This window comes from Crocuta crocuta, unplaced genomic scaffold, assembly GCF_008692635.1.
Source record: "Crocuta crocuta isolate KB4526 unplaced genomic scaffold, BGI_CrCroc_1.0 scaffold159, whole genome shotgun sequence".
NCBI lineage: Eukaryota > Metazoa > Chordata > Mammalia > Carnivora > Hyaenidae > Crocuta > Crocuta crocuta.
Window position 1 is genome coordinate 2,673,414 of NW_027533263.1, and position 17,750 is coordinate 2,691,163.

Sequence of the window (17,750 nt, forward strand, 5' to 3'; positions counted from 1 at the left end):
CATGTGTAGGCAGTTTATAGCCTGAGAAGCGAATATGTAGTGTATGTGTCTTTTTTTTTTTTTTTTTTTTTTTTTTTTTTNCTCCTAATGTTATTTTAGGCCAGTGTTACTGCCTGTCTTCCTTAATGCTTGCCCGTAGTACAAAGACCTGTTTCCTCCTTTAGACAAAAATACTAATGTCTGGTCCAGTTCTGTCTCAAATAACGATGTGAGGATCAAATAAAGCCCTTTGTAAATTATGGCACTTTACAAACTTGTAAGGTAGCACACATTTTTCCAAGGTATCAAGAAACTGTGAAGTTGTTGATTAAATTCTTGATTACTTGAGATACATGAGGGTAGCAACAGCATTTGGTTACTGGACTTCATAGATACAATCTAAAACCACATTCTAACTAGCAATTTTAATCTGAGATTTGGCTTTTTGTAGAAATTTAAACAAACAAAAAAAAGGAGACGAGATGTAAAATGCCAATACACTAATTAAATTTCTCCTTTGAGCTCTGTACAAACATTGAATTTGGACGAACAAAAAGAGACGCACTTACACATCCTCTGCACGTTAAGACTGAGGTAAGGAAATGAGTTATGGGAGAAAGACTTCAGACATCCTTGGAGACCGCTCTGGTTCGGGACGTTCCCTTTGGCAATATTCCAGAATATGAGTCCCCAGGGCTCCCCCCAATGGGATGGGAAAGACGCGCGTGGCCAGGCGCGCGTACGCGTACACTCACGTGTACCCACACACACAAGCGCGCGCGCGTACACTACACATACACACTGTTTCCTTCGCTCCCCCGCCCCGGGGGGCGGGGTCTCTTTCTCTTTAAAGAGCAGACGGTCTTCGCGCAAACCCAGGCTCTCTAAGGCCCCGGGGGCCCGGGACCCAAGCTGCTCGCAGCCAATGGGCGCGGTGGAGCGGCTCGAGCGCGGCTGACGCTACACCAATGGGCGTTCGCGGGGGGCGGGGGCAGCGGAGGAGACACTATTGTTGATGAGGAGGAGCGGCGGCGGCGGCGGCTGCACCACCTCGTTGCTGCCGGCCGCGGCCCGGGCGCCCTCTGCTCCACGGATTCCGGCTTCGTCACCCCGTCGCGGGGACCTTCCCTCCGGCCTCGAGAATCCAACCCCTGCATCCCAACAACAACAACCACCCCCGTCTCGCCCAGTCACCGGGGAGGGGGGGACCATGTCCCAGCGGGTGAGGCGCAATGGGTCCCCCACACCGGCCGGCTCTCTCGGGGGCGGTGCGGTCGCCACGGCCGGGGGAGCCGGGAGCCGCCTGCAACCCATGAGGGCGACGGTTCCGTTCCAGCTGAAGCAGCAGCAGCAACATGGCAGCCCCAGGGGGANCCCGGCCCGCGTCCGGCACCGGAGAAGGTCCCCGGAGCAAAGCCGTAGCTCCCCAGAGAGGAGGAGCCCCAGCGCCCCGGTTTGCAAAGCAGGTACGTGCTGGGAGCCGCGCGGTGAGGGTAAACGAGCAGGAAGGGGTCCTGGGCGCTCGCTGCTTTCGCGCAGAGGCTGCGGCGCTTCGGCGGAGCCTGGGCGGCTGGGGGGCGGGACTGGGGGCGGGGCCGGAGTGGTGCGGTGCTGTCTTCCCCGGGCAAGCCCCGCGCCCTCTCCACCGTTCCCTGTTTGTCTCATTCATTGCTCTGCCGACCTTGCGCGGGTCTCCCTTAGTGCAGGTGCAGCTGCTAACCTTCTGTTTGGACTGAAACGTTAATGATAAACCTGGGACTCTGGCTGCCCGCTGGTTGCTGCTAACCCTCTCTTGGGGATGAGGCTGGGAGTGGTTTGTCACTTTGTTTTAGTGACATGGTTAATGTTAGTATAGGACATGTCTGCTGCTAAGTATTTTTTTTTTTTTTTTTTAAAACAGTTTCAGATTGTAAAGACTGAATTTATTAGCATAGCAAATTTGGATCCCCGAAGAGATGTGAGGCTGGAAACATGTTAGCGTTTCCTTAGACTTGATAAGTGGGTAGCAAGAAAGAAGTTAAGGAGGATTCCTTTGGAAGGTTTATGAACTTTGTCTTAGAGTCCGGGTGTATTTTTGATATACTGATTTTACTTAGATGTAAAACCGTTTATTTGTTTAAAAAAACAGATCAACGTTTTTTGTCTTGTTATTATTTTAGGGACAAAAAGAATCCCAACAAAACAAAACAATAAAAAAAAATCTATTGTTTTTCTGTGTACTTGGGAGCTTTCTTGGAAAAGGTCCTGAATGGAACTGTTGGGTTCTACTGGAGTCATTCATAAAGAGTAACTTAAAAGTTTCAAATTGTGAAAGTGGAAAGAAAATTTGTCATTCAGTTGCTTTTCTGTTAGAATCTAGTGTAAAAAAGAAATGGATGGTTTTTGGCTTATGCCATTATACTGGTGATATATACCTTTGTTTTTCCCTTGTCTGGGGAAATTTCTTTAGAACTTTTCTTTTCTAATTTATTGTCAAACTGCTCATCCCAACAAATGGCCTCCTCGGTGCCCATCACCCACTTTCCCCTCTCCTCCACCTCCCATCAACCCTCAGTTTGTTCTTAGTATTTGAATCTCTTTAGAATCTTTCATGCAGCATTGCTGTGAATTTCAGGAAATTTAGTACAGTACTTCTCAACCAAATAAAACAGATTAAGTGTTTTCAAGGGTTCATTCAGAAGTGCAAGGAGTAGGATGACTCTTCACTGTTATTTTATCAAAGATTTTAGATAGTGGATACATTTTTGGCATAAGTTGGCCTGAAAAATGATCAATAGTTTTTTTCTAATTAGAACAAGAATATGATTTTAAACTGTTTGAAAATGTATTGTTTTTTTTTAAACTTAGATTGTTAAAGGTACTAGAATCCTCCTTCCCCTCAAATAATAGTTATCACTTTACTGAGCTCTTACTGTATGGTTGGTAATTTACCTACAAGATCTTATTTTAACTCTCACAGGTTTTAGAGAGGTAAAGTAACACGTAAGAAGATACTTGAATTTTGCTGGGTGGTACTCCAAAACCATGTCTTTCACATTGTATCAAGGAGGTAGCTTCATGATGTATAAGATAGGATCTGGGATATATATAACATACCAAAATCACATGTGCTTAGTTTTTGAAGCAACTCTTAGGGGTATTTGGTGAACGTAATTACTTCAGTTTACCTTCAGCCTTCTGGAGGTGGTGTAGTGTGGCAAGTGGAAGGGAAGAAAGGGGTGGTAACGGCAATCTCATAACAAAATCTGGCTGCCCTCTCAACTATGTGACCCTTAAAGCAGAGCAGCAACCTGAGGAGAGCCCAGTTAAGTGCTGGCAAAGAGTGGAAGAAGGTGGTCTTCTTTGTTTAGGATTTATTTTCTGGGATCTCAGTCTCATGTACCCACTCTTCATGTTTCCCAAAGCTCCCATGTCTTAGATCTGTCATTCCATTCATGCTATAAAATTAACCCTTCTCAGAAGCTTCCCCTGTCCTCCCACCAAAAAACTCCCCAGAAAATAAAGAACTTTTTCTTCTACTACAGTATGCTCAACTAGGTATGAAAGGAATAGTGCGGGTCATTAAGTTATACTGAAGTGAATATCTGATAGCTTCCTTCCCTGAAATGCCTCAGTGCACTCTAGCGAACTTTCATGCAGAAAGGACTTTCAAGTTTATTTTTTACTATTTCCATTTTTACTTTTTTGGTAATTTATTTTTTTAATTTACATCCAAGTTAGTTAGCATATGGTGCAACAATGATTTCAGGAGTAGATTCCTTAATGCTCCTTACCCGTTTAGCCCAAGCCCCCTCCCACAATCCCTCCAGTAATCCTCTGTTCTCTATATTTAAGAGTCACTTATGTTTTGTCCCCCTCCTTGTTTTTATATTATTTTTGCTTCTCTTTATGTTCATCTGTTTTGTATCTTAAAGTCCTCATATAAGTGAAGTCCTATGATATTTGTCTTTCTCTGACTAATCTTGCTTAGCATAATACCCTCTAGTTCTATCCATGTAGTTGCAATGGAAAGATTTCATTCTTTTTGATTAGTGAGTACTACTCCATTGTGTATATATGATACCACATCTTCTTTATTCATTCATCCATTGATGGACATTTGGCCTCTTTCCATACTTTGACTATTGTTGATAGCACTGCTGTAAACATTGGTGTGTATGTGCCCCTTTGAAACCAGCATACCTGTATCCCTTGGATAAATACCTAGGAGTGCAGTTGCTGGGCCATAGGGTAGTTCTGTTAGGACTTTCAGATTTTAGATTTCAGGTCTTCATAACACAAACTAGACAATTTGCTGTTTTTCTCAGGCTACGTACGGAAGGAGAGAAGAGGGAAAAAGGAGAATCTTTTTGATCCCTGTGACTCTCTTTGATTAAAGGGAAAGTATCACCAGTTTGCAGTGTTAGTGAAATGTAGAAATCCTTACTGATAGAGGAGAACAGTCTGTAGTTCTGTAAACCTCATATAACTCAAATTCCAGGGACCCTCTAGATATAGCTACCAACTTCAAGGTGTCTATCAGATGAACTGGATGCCTTAACCTTTGTTTAGGGATCCAGTGTCCAAAACCCTCTGAGTTGAAGGTCTTAGACTCTTTGGAGAGGTGTTCCTATTTTGCCAGATCCCTACCCAGTTGCTTTATCACCCCAGGGTTAGATGTAATAACTGGCTAACTCAGAACTGTTTTCTCTTGACTACTATAAAGTAATCCAAGCACTTGTCCCTGACATATTTTAAACTTCTCACCTTCAGGCCTGCCATCTCCATGGTAAAATGGTTTGCTGTTAGGAACTGAGATATGCTTAGAGAAAGTAACTAGGCAACAGTGTTAACTGCAGACAAAATGAGGAAGAAGGTGAGATTTGTTTTTGCACTTTCCCTCCTTTTGCCTTTTTTTTAAAAAAAGTTTTTAAATGTTTATCTTTGAGAGACAGAGACAGATAGCGTGCAGAGTGTGAGCAGAGGAGGGGCAGAGAGAGAGAGAGGGAGAAACAGAATCCAAGGCAGACTCCAGGCTCTGAGCTGTCAGCACAGAGCCCAGTGTGTGGCTTGAACCCAAGAACCGTGAGATCAAGACATGAGCTGAAGTTGGACGCTTAACCAACTGAACCACCCAGGCACCCCACCCTTCCTTTTGTCTTAATGAAATGTCAAATGGATTTCAAATGGATTACAGATGGGGGCATATTAGGAGCATAGGCTTTGAATAGACAGTCTGGGTTAAATACCTGTATTCTACCACTTAGAAGGCATGTGGTATGGGGAAGTGAATAACTTTCTAAGACTTAACTTACTTTCTAAAAAATTTTTTCTTATTATTTTTAACATTTATTTATTTTTGAGAGAGAGCATGAGTGGGGGAAGGGCAGAGAGAGAGGGAGACACAGAATCTGAAGCAGGCTCCAGTCTCTGAGCTGTCAGCACAGAGCTCGATGCGGAGCTCGAACCCGTGAACTGTGAGATGACAACCTGAGCCAATGTTGGATGCTTAACTGACTGAGCCACCCAGGTGCCCCAGATTTTATTGTTTTTTAAGGTGACCTCTACACCCAGTGCTCAGATTCACAACCTTGAGATCAAGAGTCGCATGCTCCACCAACCGAGCCAACCAGGTGCCCCTAACCCTTAACTTCCTTATCTGTAAAATAGGTGATAATCATTGTATCTGCTTCCTATGGTGATGAGGATTAAATGAAAGGAAATTGAAAAATACTCAGCATAGTACCTAAGTATAAAAGTTACCTAAGTATAAAAGTTAGCTCTTGTGTATCATTAGCTTTTCTTCTGGTTTCAGTGGATGTAACATAACTTGCCAGTGTAGGCTAGTTTTTCATGGTTGTATGAAATTTCAAACTGGAGAGAACATTGCTTGTGAACATCCAGAATTGTAGCTCAAGTGTGGTCTGTGGTTTGTCTGTATCAGAATTACTTGGGGTCCTTGCTAATGCAGACTTTGAAAACCTCCCGTCCTATGATTTTGATGTACTTTATATTTGAAAAGCAGTCACTAGAAGCACCAAAGAAAAACAGTTTGAAAACTCATTACAGAAGAGTGTTGCTACATTTTGCACTATGTATTTTTGCATGGTGGCTGTATGTAGATAGTAAGTTGTGTTTTTGCTAATTTTTCTCTTGTTATGTATTATGTCATATATGATTTTGGTTGTTTATTAGGGTGGGACAGTGGCAAGAGCAGAAACAAGAGGTGGGCTTCTCTGGATTAAGAATCAGGAGATAGGTTACCAGGATTTCATATTTGTGGCATCTTAGACTTCTGCTTTCTAGTACTTTGTGAAGTACACAGCTTTAAGAATCCAGTGTTTCTCTAACATTTGGGATATTGATGCTAGCTTCATATCTTTGGGGGAATCCTTTTGGTTTGTATGTCTGTAATTTACAGTTGAAGATGAGGCAAAGTGGTACCTTACTGTTAGTCCAATATCTTGGTTAGCAGAATTTACATTTAATTCAGTTCTGTAAGCTGTGATTGAACTGCTCTTAGTAACTGTGCCCTACAAAGATGTAGAAGACACAGGGAACTCCAGAGACTCACAAACCAGCTATGTAAGACACATACAAAAGCATATGATTTGATGAGTGCTCTCAGCTAAAAGAGAAGTGAGTAGTTCTGTAGGCAATGGGTATAGAAGTTTAGCCAGAGGAGATGGCTTTTCATTTAGCTTGGAAACGGAAAAATAGAACTTTATATTTGGATCATAGAGGTGTGAAAATATACCTAGGATATTCAGACCTATATGTCTTAAAGTGTAGAGTATTGGATATAGGAGAAAAGAGGGAACAGTAGAAAAGAAAGTAGAAAGGTAAGTTTTCAGAAAAGCCTTGAAGAGAATGTATGAATTAGAATGTATTCCATGGGTAATAGCTCTGGAGGCAGATTTCCAGGATTCAAATGTTGGCATTACCACTTGTTTAATTTTAAGTAAATCCACTTCACCTTTAAAAAGGGTATACTAGCTAATAGTGTTTGCAGTAGAGGATTATTAGAAGAATAAAATCCTTGTAATCTCTGCGTGGTTATAGAAATCTCTCAGTGTTAGCTATTTTCATATCATCTTTATCATCCTCATTATCCAAGGGTTTAGACATTCAAGGTTAATTTGTTAGTGGTGGTAGTATTTACATTCTTAGAATGTGTAGAGTCTATAAGAGCTTAGAATTTATTTTTATTTTAATTTTTTTTTTTAGAGATAGTGCAAGCAGGGAAGGGGGCAGAGTGGGAGAGAAAGAGAATCGTAAGCAGGCTCCACGCTCAGTGCAAAGCCCGCTGTGAGGCTTGATCCCACAATCCTAGGATCATGACCTGAACTGATATCAAAAGAGTCGGATGCTCAACCAACTGAGCCACACAGGCACCCCAGAGTTTATAATTACTTATGATAGAGCACAAATTTGAGATGAGAAAAACTGTAGGATAATAATTCACTAAGTTATAGAACACATGAATTTAGGTGCAATGGCAGTAGGAATGGCAAGGATAAAAGAGAGCGGGGAGACTTTGATTTGGTAACCTGTTGGACATAGAGATTGAGAAAGGGTCAATTGAAGATAATAGGTTTGGTTGATGGTACTAATTGTGATAAGCAACACAATAAGGACTGCAAATATGGGGAAAGAAAGTGAACAGTATTTTAGACCTGTTTAGTTTGTGCTCTCAGGAAATCCAGGTAATTTCCTAGACTGTGGAAAATACAGTTTTAGATCTCAGGAGTTTGGTTTGAATTGGGGACACAAAATAGGAACTCACTGATTTCAGTAACATTCATTTAACATGTACTTCATGCTAGGCATTTGCATGTGGGCAATACGTGAATTCATTAGAATGGATAAGATGATAGGGAGAATGCTGAGGATAGAACTCTGGGAGAAAACAAGCATTTTAAGGGTAGAAAGAAAAGCCAATGAAGAAGCCTAATTATGTGGAAGGAGGGGAAATGGTGGAAAAGTGTTGAGAAAGCCAAAAGAAAGATTGGACTTCAAGGAGGGGATGATTAAGATTTTCAGATTCTGCCAAGAGAACAAGTAGGCTGATCTTGGAGAATAGGCTTTTGAATTTGGTATTTCCCTCAGTTGATAATCTCTGAGAGAGAGTAGTTTGTGGCGGACACAAATTGGGTTAAAGTGGTGGGTGAGAAAATAGAGGTAAGGATAAATTACTCTTAAGAAGTGCAGGTTACTCTTATATCACAAAACAGGATGCAGAGTTGAGCTAAGGTTCATTTATTTATAGGATGGGAAAAATTTAAGCATGTTTTATAGGTGTGGGAGAAAATTTATAGGAGAATGAGACTGCAAGTGTAAGAGAAAATGGAAGTAGTAGATGGAGCAAGGTCATGAAAAATGTGAGAGGCAGTGGGATCCAGCACATGTTAGAGTCTGGAAATCTCAGAAACAACTAAGGACACTTCTTTCTCTGAGGATGGGAAGGTGGTAAGGGTGGGTTAAAATGATAGATAACTTAGCAATAGAAGGGAAGGAAGCAGGAAGTTGAGAAAGTTAGCTACATCCATCTCCAAACTACTTGAAGAAAAAAATAGCATGTTTGTCTGGATACTATATTTTTAAATTTAAATTTTGTTTTTATTAAAGTACATATACATAATTAAAAATATCAGAGAGCACTAGGAGCGCCTGGCTAGTTCAGTTGGTAGAATGTGTGACTCTTTGTCTCAGGATTGTGAGTTGAAGGCCTGTGTTGGGTGTCGAGATTACTTAACAGATCTTTTTAAAGAAATCAAATAACACTGAACTTATAATCAAATAAAATGTTTTCCTGTCGCAGCTCTCTCCACTCCTACTTCCTGCCCCCTAGAGACAGTCACTTTCAACTCTTGATAGTCTTTGTTTCTGGGAAATTTTTTTCTATCATTTCTCATTTCTATTGTGTTTGTTTTATCTTTTGGAACCCCTGCTATACGGGACCTCTTGAATTGAGCTAATACTTTTTAAATTTCTGTATTAGTTTCCATCTCTGTACGTTTTTGTTCTTCTTTCTAACAGATTTATCTTCTGTCTTTTTAATTGATTTTTAAATCTTGGCCATTATATTTTCATTTTTCAAAAAAACTTACCTTGCTGTCTGATTATTCCTTGTTTTGTCAGGATCTTCTAAAAATGTTTATAAAAGGTATAAAAACCCTCAAAACTATTATTATTTTTTTTGCCCTCTGCATTATTTTCAGAGCTCTTTTTGTCTTGAGCTTTGTCATGTTGAAACTGCCATTTGTTTTCTATTAATATTTAAAGAAGAGACAAAAATGATTAGGTGTTCTGTCTGGCTGGGTCTGGCTGGTAGACCGGAGGATTTTAAAGGAGAATGATGATGCAAGGACTCTCTAATGTAGGGTTTTTATGCCAGATTTCCCAGGGAAGAGTTGTACAGTATCATCTCTGAGGATACGTCTGGTGTCTTTAAGTCTGGAGCCTACCTAGTTAATCTCTCTAGAGCAGTTTTTCCCAGTCTTTTTGCTCTGGAGAAGCACTTGGAATAATTTCCATTTTTCAAGAAACCTCAGCTATCATGGTCAGTAAGTTGAGATATATTGGGGTGGTGGTAATCAATGCTCTTCTGAGTACAGACTGATTTCACTGTGGATCTGTTTGGCCAGCATATTATAAGCTTATTCATTTTGTGTAATTTTCCCCTCTACCTCTTCTTGGGAGAAAACATAGTTAAGCTTGGCTTACCTTTCTTAAAAATTAATCTCTTTTCTTTTTTCCTCCCCTCCCCTCTCCCCTCATCTCTCCCGCCTCCCCTCCCCTTGTCCTGTCCCATCTTGTTCCTTATGCTCCATACCTAATGGGGAGCTTGAACTCATGACCCCAGAGATCAAGAGTAGCATACTCCACTGACTGAGCCACCTGGGTGCTCCAATCTCTTTCCTTTGCATAGATTTTCAAAACTCATAAGACAGTCACAATACATTTTGATTAAATACTTGGGTTAAACCAAATGAGATTTAATTTTTCTAAAGGCAGGCTTAGATTTATTTTTTTAATAAATATTTATTTAGAGAGGGAGGTTGGTGCAGAGAGAGAGGGAGAGAGAATCGCAAGTGGGCTCTGTGCTGTCAGTGCAGAGCCCAATGTGGGGCTTGACCCTACACTGAACTGTGAGACCATGACCCTGAGCTGAAATCAAGAGTTGGACGCTTAACTGACTGAACCACTCAGGCAACCCTCAGGAGATTTAATTTAAATAAAGTTAGTAAAGTTAGTTTTTTAAAATATGAAAATCTATTGACTAAGTTGTATAATAAAACTATGGAAACCATAAGCCAAGATAATATGAAAAAAATTTAGCCTGAGACACGGTTGGCATAATATTCTGAATTTAGAATATTCAGAGTTTGAATATTCTGAATAAATTTCAGAGTTTGAAAAAAATTCTGAATAACATGATCTGTCTCAAATATAAACTATGCAGAATTGTACGTATATGTTGGTTTCTTGATGTCTTTTTAGACTTAAAAGGCGATGTTTCAAAAATAAAAACAAAATTTATCTCTTAAAGGCAAAACATTTACTTGGTGTTCTTATTTTGCTGTACAAATACTTAATTTGGAGTTGAACTTGAAATGAGCACACCCACATTTCATTTTCAAATGAAATGAAACATTTCTTTCCTTGCTCTTGATGCTTGCTAAACAAGAAAAAGTTTGTTTATTCATATAAGAAGTTGAAAATGCAGCAAATTATTCATTGCTTTACTGTGAATGGCAAGACACTTTTTTTTTGCACAGAAATTTAGAACTTCTATCAGGCAGATCAGGAAATCTTGGGTTGAGCTTATAATTAGACAGCAGCTAATTTACCACTTACATATTTGCTTTCAACACTTGGTTGAAACATCTTTTTGTTGTTGTCTCTTTTCCTGTCTGTTGTCCTTGTGGGTTATACCTTTTTATTTCTTTAGTATTATAGGAAGTCTTTGATATTCTTTCTGTTAAAGGCTTGCATGCAATGGAGGTGAAATTACCTATAGTTTATTCCCCCCAAAATCTACATGACATTTTAAATTGACCATTCTTCTTGGGGCGCCTGGGTGGCTTAGTCGGTTAAGCGTCCGACTTTCGCTTAGGTCATGATCTCGCGGTTCGTGGGTTCGAGCCCCGCGTCGGGCTCTGTGCTGACTGCCAGCTCAGAGCCTGGAGCCTGTTTCAGTCTGTCACTCCCTCTCTCTCTCTGACCCTCCCCTGCTCACGCTGTCTCTCTCTCTCCTAGAAATAAATAAAACATTAAAAAAAAAAAATTTAAATTGACCATTCTTCTTTATTAGCTGGGGTAAAATTTAAATGTATTTTTGGAGTTCTTGCTTTCAAAGAGCTGATTTTGTAGTCGTATGCTGTAGTAACCTACCAGCATGCGTTCCTCCCCTTCTTTCTTTTCTTTCTCTGCAGATAATATATACACATGATAAAAATTATAAATGATAAAAGAAAATACAATAAAAACTCTTCCCCCTACTTTAAGTTCATTATTCTTAGAGAAATCCAGATAGCTGTTTCTTTTATATTATTCCAGAATTATTCTATGCATATATAAATATGTACATGTTACTGTGCATATAGGTTTATTATATACCAGACATTTTATCAGGCATTTGTTTGAACAGTTAGGTCATGATTTTGTTTGAACAGTTAGATCATTTCTAATATTTTGCTGTTAAATGGTTTACTATGTTGAATATTCTTGTTTATACTTCTTTGTTTACGTATATATGAGTTTATCTGTAGGGTGAATTCTTAAAAATGAAATTTCTTGGCCAGAGTACACATTTTTTTTTCTGCTGTCAGATATATTTCCGGACTTGATATCAGTTCATACTTCCAGGAGCCTGTGTTTTTCTCTTCTGTCTTCCTTTGGATTTTTTTTATGATTCCATTTTATCTCCACTATTAGTTATTCGTTATATCTCTTTTTACTGTGCTGTTAGTGGTTGCACTCAAGCAGCACAGTCCCAAAGAACTTCCCTGCAGTGATGGATATGTTCTATGTCTGTGTTGTCTAATATTTCATTTTAGTATCTTCCATTTCCTGCCTTCCATCCTTTATGCTGTCATCATCAAATATTCTGCTTCTCTGTTAGAAATCCTACAATACATTGTTACTGTTTTTACCTTAGATGATTATCTTTTATTAAGCAGTTAAAAATAAAATATTTTATATTTACTCATTTTTACCATCTTCAGCACTCGCAGTTTATGTGAAATAGAGTGGTTGTAGTGTGAATGAAAAACAATTTATTTGAGAAGCAAATAATTGATAGGACTTGTTAACTCATTACATTTGAAAGATGAAGGAGATGAGGGAGCATAATGATGGCTGAGGTTTTGAATGTACTTGGGTGATAAGGTTAATAATGTTGTCATTAACTGGTTTCATTACCGCTCTTATATTCTGTATGCATACAGAGTAGCCCATAAACTTTTAGAGCATGGTGCATTCTTTTTTTTTTTTTTTTTTAAAGAGAGAGAGCACGAGTGTGTGAGGGAGGGAGGGGGCAGAGTGAGAGAGAGAATTTTTTTTTTTAATGTTTTTTTAAATTTATTTCTAGGAGAGAGAGAGAGAGACAGCGCGAGCAGGGGANATCTTAGGCTCAGTGTGGAGCCTGATGCAGGGCTTGAATCCCATGACCCTGAGATCATGACCTGAGCCAAAATTAACAGTCATAGGCTCAGCTGAGTCTGAGACAGCCAAGTGCCCCAACATTCTTAATATTTCGAAAGTAATATAATACGGATATTTTGGAAGAGAAAGAAAAACTTTTTTTTACGCATACTCTTCTGATTTACCATTCTTTTCTTTTCTTTTCTTTTTTAATTAATTTATTTATTGTGAGACAGAGCAAACAGGGAGGGGCAGAGAGACTGGGAAAAGAGAGAGAATCCCAAGCAGGCTCCTCACTGTCAGTGTAGAGCCTGATGCTGGGCCCAACTCACGAACGATGAGATCATGACCTAAGCCAAGATCAAGGGTCAGATGCTTAACCAACTGAGCCACTCAGGCGCCCCTCTAATTTATCATTTCTTAAAAATTATTTTACTTGTGTTATACTAAGATTTACTGAGCTCTAGCTAGTAGTTTCTGGGAAACTATTTCACATTAATCATGTTTTCTCATTGTGCATGTACTGATATTTCTAAAGATAAGGACGCATGATGTCTGTTTATATTATTTTAGAACTCAAGCTCACTCTGTGCAGAGCAGCTTCCAAGGTATTAAGGAGACATCCCTGACCTTCTGGTCTTTAGAATTAAAGAGAGAGGCAGTGTAGAATTTTGCACTATTCAGAGATTAGCAGTAAAAACAAGAAAATATATAATATTAGTAAGGAGTAGTATTTAATGGTAAAAGCCTGATAATGGCCATAAGGGACTGAATCGTGAGTCAGGAGTGCTTTAGGTGCAGTCAGAGGTTGCTAGGTGATTTGTAGGTAGACATTTTTCACTTCTCTAAAAAACAGTTGCCATTATTGATAACCCTAAGAATTCTTGGAACATCTGCTCCTGGAAATTGATTCATGTCCTAGCAGTGCACCTGATCTACTTCAGAAATGTTATGTTTCATTTGTATAAGAAAGGCTTGGGGCGCCTGGGTGGCTTAGTCGGTTAAGCGTCCGACTTTCGCTTGGGTCATGATCTCGCGGTTCGTGGGTTCAAGCCNCACCTTTGAACAGTCTCTCTACTAATGAAAATTTTTTTAATACAGTATGACTCACCCAGTACCTCTATTGTAATTAATCTGTTCGTTTCTCCCTTCAATTGGAGTAGGGAGAACTTGCAAGATTTAAATCAGACCCCGTAAAACTTTTGTTTGAAGGAATGGATGGATTCCTGTTTTTAAAAAATATTTGTGAAGACCCTGCCCCATCCTCTATTTGTCTTTTGTCTATATTTTCACCTTTTAGATTGGAAGTCTTGGGTATTGGTGGATTTTGCCTGACTTGAGTACTGTGTAGTGTTGTTGTTTTTTTTTTTTTTGGTCTTATAAATGAATTTTTTGTATGAAGATTATACTGCTGGCTCACTATTGAGTATAGTGTCTTCAAAAATCCTTCGAGTCCCCCTGTTGGAAATCCCTTTAATACTGGAAAGTTGCATGCTTCTAGCAACAGTTGATTAGATGATTCTGGTCCATCTCTGCACTCTTGCCTGATCCTTTTTTGATTAATAGTATGTTTTTAATTTCTAACTGGGTTTAAGGCTAAGTATATAGTGAGAGATTATGGAACAGTTTATTGCTTTATTAAAGCTTTTAAATGTAAGGCTTAATAAAACTTACAGAATTAGAGTCAGACATGCATCATATTCTGACCACTTAAAAAATATTTGTAAAGTGATATAAATTTTTAAGGAGTCTGAACCTTCAAATAAGAGATAAGAAAGTATAATATGGTATGCTATTTATATATAAGGTTGAAATCTCCATGAAGTTTATATATTTTGGCTTAATCATTCTCCTTTTAAGTGGACTTTTGTTTCTATTTTCCTCCTTATGAATTGCCTTAGTAAAAATCTTTGTAAATGTATGTGTTTGGGGTCTGGTATGAGTGTACATTTCTGTGTATCTTCTTTAAGAAAAAAAGTCACAGGATTGAGATTATTTAGTGAAGTTTTAAATGATGTGATGCTTTTCAGTATCGCTTTTCAAAAAAAGTATTGAATCACTTTACCCTGTCAACAGAAAGGAATGTGTCTGCCTGTTGTTGTGAAGCCTTGTCAGAATTAGAGTTCATGCCTTTTCTTTAGTTTTACTAATTCAGTGTGTACAATAGAGTAGATCATAGTTTTCATTTGTATTTCCTTGCATATTTTCTTAGGTCATAGTGAGTATTTGAGATGATACACTTAATTATCCTAGTAGAGTAGCTGCTTAATACTATTTAATAAAGAAATAATGTTACAAATAACAGCACTGAATATTCTTTTAAGATGCTTATTCACTGTTTATGTGGGGTCTGTTAACTCTGTATCTGTTGACTGACCCTTTATTTTTATTTTATTTTTTAAAAGATCTTATTTTTAAAGTAATCTCTACACCCCATGTGGGGCTTGAACTCAGAGCCCCAAAATTAAGAGTCGCATGCTCTATCAACTGAGCCATCCAGACACCCCCTCATCCTTTTATTCATTGAAGATATAACTAACATTTTTAACTTCCTGTTTTTAAAAGGCTTGCCTCATTGGTAGGCATGTGGGGCATTAGGTTTATAGAGGTATAATTTACATACACTAAAATTTGTCCTTTTTGATACATAGCTGTATGAATTCTGATAAATAACATAGTCGCATAACCACAACCATGATCAAGGTATAGAATATTTCCTATTACCCATAAATGTTTCTCATGCCTTTTTAAGCCATTTCCCTCCTTTTACTTTTATGTTATAACCATCACTGAATTGTTTTTGGTTTCTGTAGTTTTCTTTTTTCAGAACATATTATAAATGAGTTACACAGTAATTTGTCTCATATGTCTGGCTTCATTTACTTAGCATAATGCATTTGAGATTCATTAATGTTACTGCGTGTATCAGGAGTTCATTCCTTTTTATATCTGAGTAGTATTCCTTTATATAGATGTACCCCATTTTGTTTATTCATTCACCAGTTGAAGGATGTTTAGGGGTTTTCATTTCTGATACTGGAAATTTGTGTCTTCTTTCTTTCTTTCTTGTAGTCAATCTGAAATTTATCATTTTTGGATCTTGTCAAAGAACAGCTTTTGGTTTCATTTACATTGCTTTTTTAATGTTTTGTTGATTGCTGCTCCTGTCTTTATTATTTTCTTTGTTCTACTTGCTTTGGGTTTAATTTGCTCTTTTTCTAGTTTCTCTGATAGAAGGTTAAATTGCTAATTTGAGACCTTCTTTTCTAATAGAAGCATTTAATGCTATACATTTTTCTCTGAGCAGTTGTTTAGCTGCATCCCACAAAATTTGGTCATTTTGTATTTCCATTTTAATTCAGTTCAAAATATTTTCTAGTTTCCCTGAGGCTTCTTTTTTGGCTCATGAATTATTTATAAAACTTTTGTTCAGTTTCTAAATATTTGAGGGTTTTCTAGATAGCTTTCTTATACTGATTTTTAGTTAGAATCTATGTCAGAGAACATATTTCTATAACTTCATTTCTTCTAAATATTTTAAGGTTTGTTTTATGTCCCTGTATATGATCAACCTTGACAGATGTTTCATCCGCCTTGCGAAATGTGCCCTGTGCATTCTGTTTTTGGGTGGAATGTTCTGTAAATGTCAATTAAGTAAAATTGATTGATGGTTTTGTATTCTTGCTGATTTTCTATTTTTATCAATTACTGAGAGAGAGGTGTTGAATTCTCCAAATATAATGGTGGATTTTTCTTTCATTTCTGTTGCTTTTGTTTCATTTGACACTATTTTTAATGTGCAGAAACACAGAATCCTTGTTTTTTGGGATTGGCCTTTTTATTATTAGCATTTTTATCACTGATTTTCTTCTGAAATCTGCTTTAATTATGTTTTTTTCATCCTTACTGTATTACTCTATATTTTCATATAGTTGGGTCTTGGTTTTTTTTGTTGTTTGCTTTTTTAAGTAGGCTTTAGGCCCAGTATGGGGCTTGAACTCACAACCCTGAGATCAAGGGTTGCATGCTCTACCAACTGAGCTGGACAGGTGCCCTAGAGTCTTGTTGTATTAATTTAGTTTGATTATTTCTGTTTTTTAATATGTTAGGTCATTTATATTCAGTGAAATTATTATGTTTGGCTACATGTCTGTTTTATTCTGTTTTCCTTTTTTTTTTCTTTTGTACCACCTTCTCTATCTTCCTTTGGATTACTTGAATATATTTTAGTAATCCATTTTAATTTATATATTGGCTTTTTGACTCTCTCTTTGTATACATTTTTTGTTGATGGTAGCTATGGGAATTTCAATATAGATAGCTTTTTATATACTTGAAATAAAAAATAGCAGTTCTTTAATCAATTGTGTCTGTTTATACTCTTCCTTTTTGTTATAGTCATATATGTTACATCTTTAATACATTGAAAGCCCTGTACAAATCATACATAGGATCAGATGTATGTATCTGCACAATTTGCCTTTATAAAATTAGATATGATAGTAATTGTTTCAGAAGAAAACTCCTTATAATAAAGGTTCTAATTGATTATATTTTGATATATTCAGAGGCAGATTGAGTCTTTATTGTAATCTCTGTATTGAAAGCAGTTGAAATGGAAGAAAAATGGAAGCAAAATAAACATGAAGATTGGGAAAGTAATTACTAGGCTTTAGTAAGTTAATGAAAAAATAAGTTGACTCAGAGTTTGCCACGGAAAATACTTTGTTCTTAAAAAAGTAATGTAAATCACAAATACACATATAACAGATACATACACTCATAGCTTTGGGTTAGGATGGCAGGGACAAAAGACTTGGACTCAGAGAAGCTCTAATTGCTATATCTGTTTTTTTAAAAAAAAATTGTATCTGAATGTGTACATACATACATTTATATTCTGAAAAGTGTAGGGCATTTTTACCTGCTAGTTGGGTTTCCACTGATGAGGTGGGGTAGTTTAGCACAGATAACTTTCACTTTCTACTTTAATAGTTGTGGGTTTTTTGAGTACTTTGAAATAGAATATTTCATTTCATCAAAAAAAATTTTTGATGTTTATTTTTGAGAGAGCGAGATAGAACCTCAGTGGGGGAGAAGCAGAGAGATAGAGGGAGACACAGAATATGAAGCGGGCCCCAGGC

General features: G+C 37.8%; 1 protein-coding gene across 1 annotated transcript in view; it reads left to right on the plus strand.

The window, feature by feature from the left end:
- Window positions 1-1,101: 1,101 nt before the first annotated feature.
- FAM117B (family with sequence similarity 117 member B) overlaps window positions 1,102-17,750 on the plus strand; it is a 78,272-nt gene continuing 61,623 nt past the window's right edge. Inside the window, exon 1 of the mRNA XM_077747565.1 lies at window positions 1,102-1,445. Coding sequence (XP_077603691.1) covers window positions 1,190-1,445 — 256 coding nt within the window. The 5' untranslated portion in view covers window positions 1,102-1,189. The remainder of the gene's footprint in view (window positions 1,446-17,750) is intronic.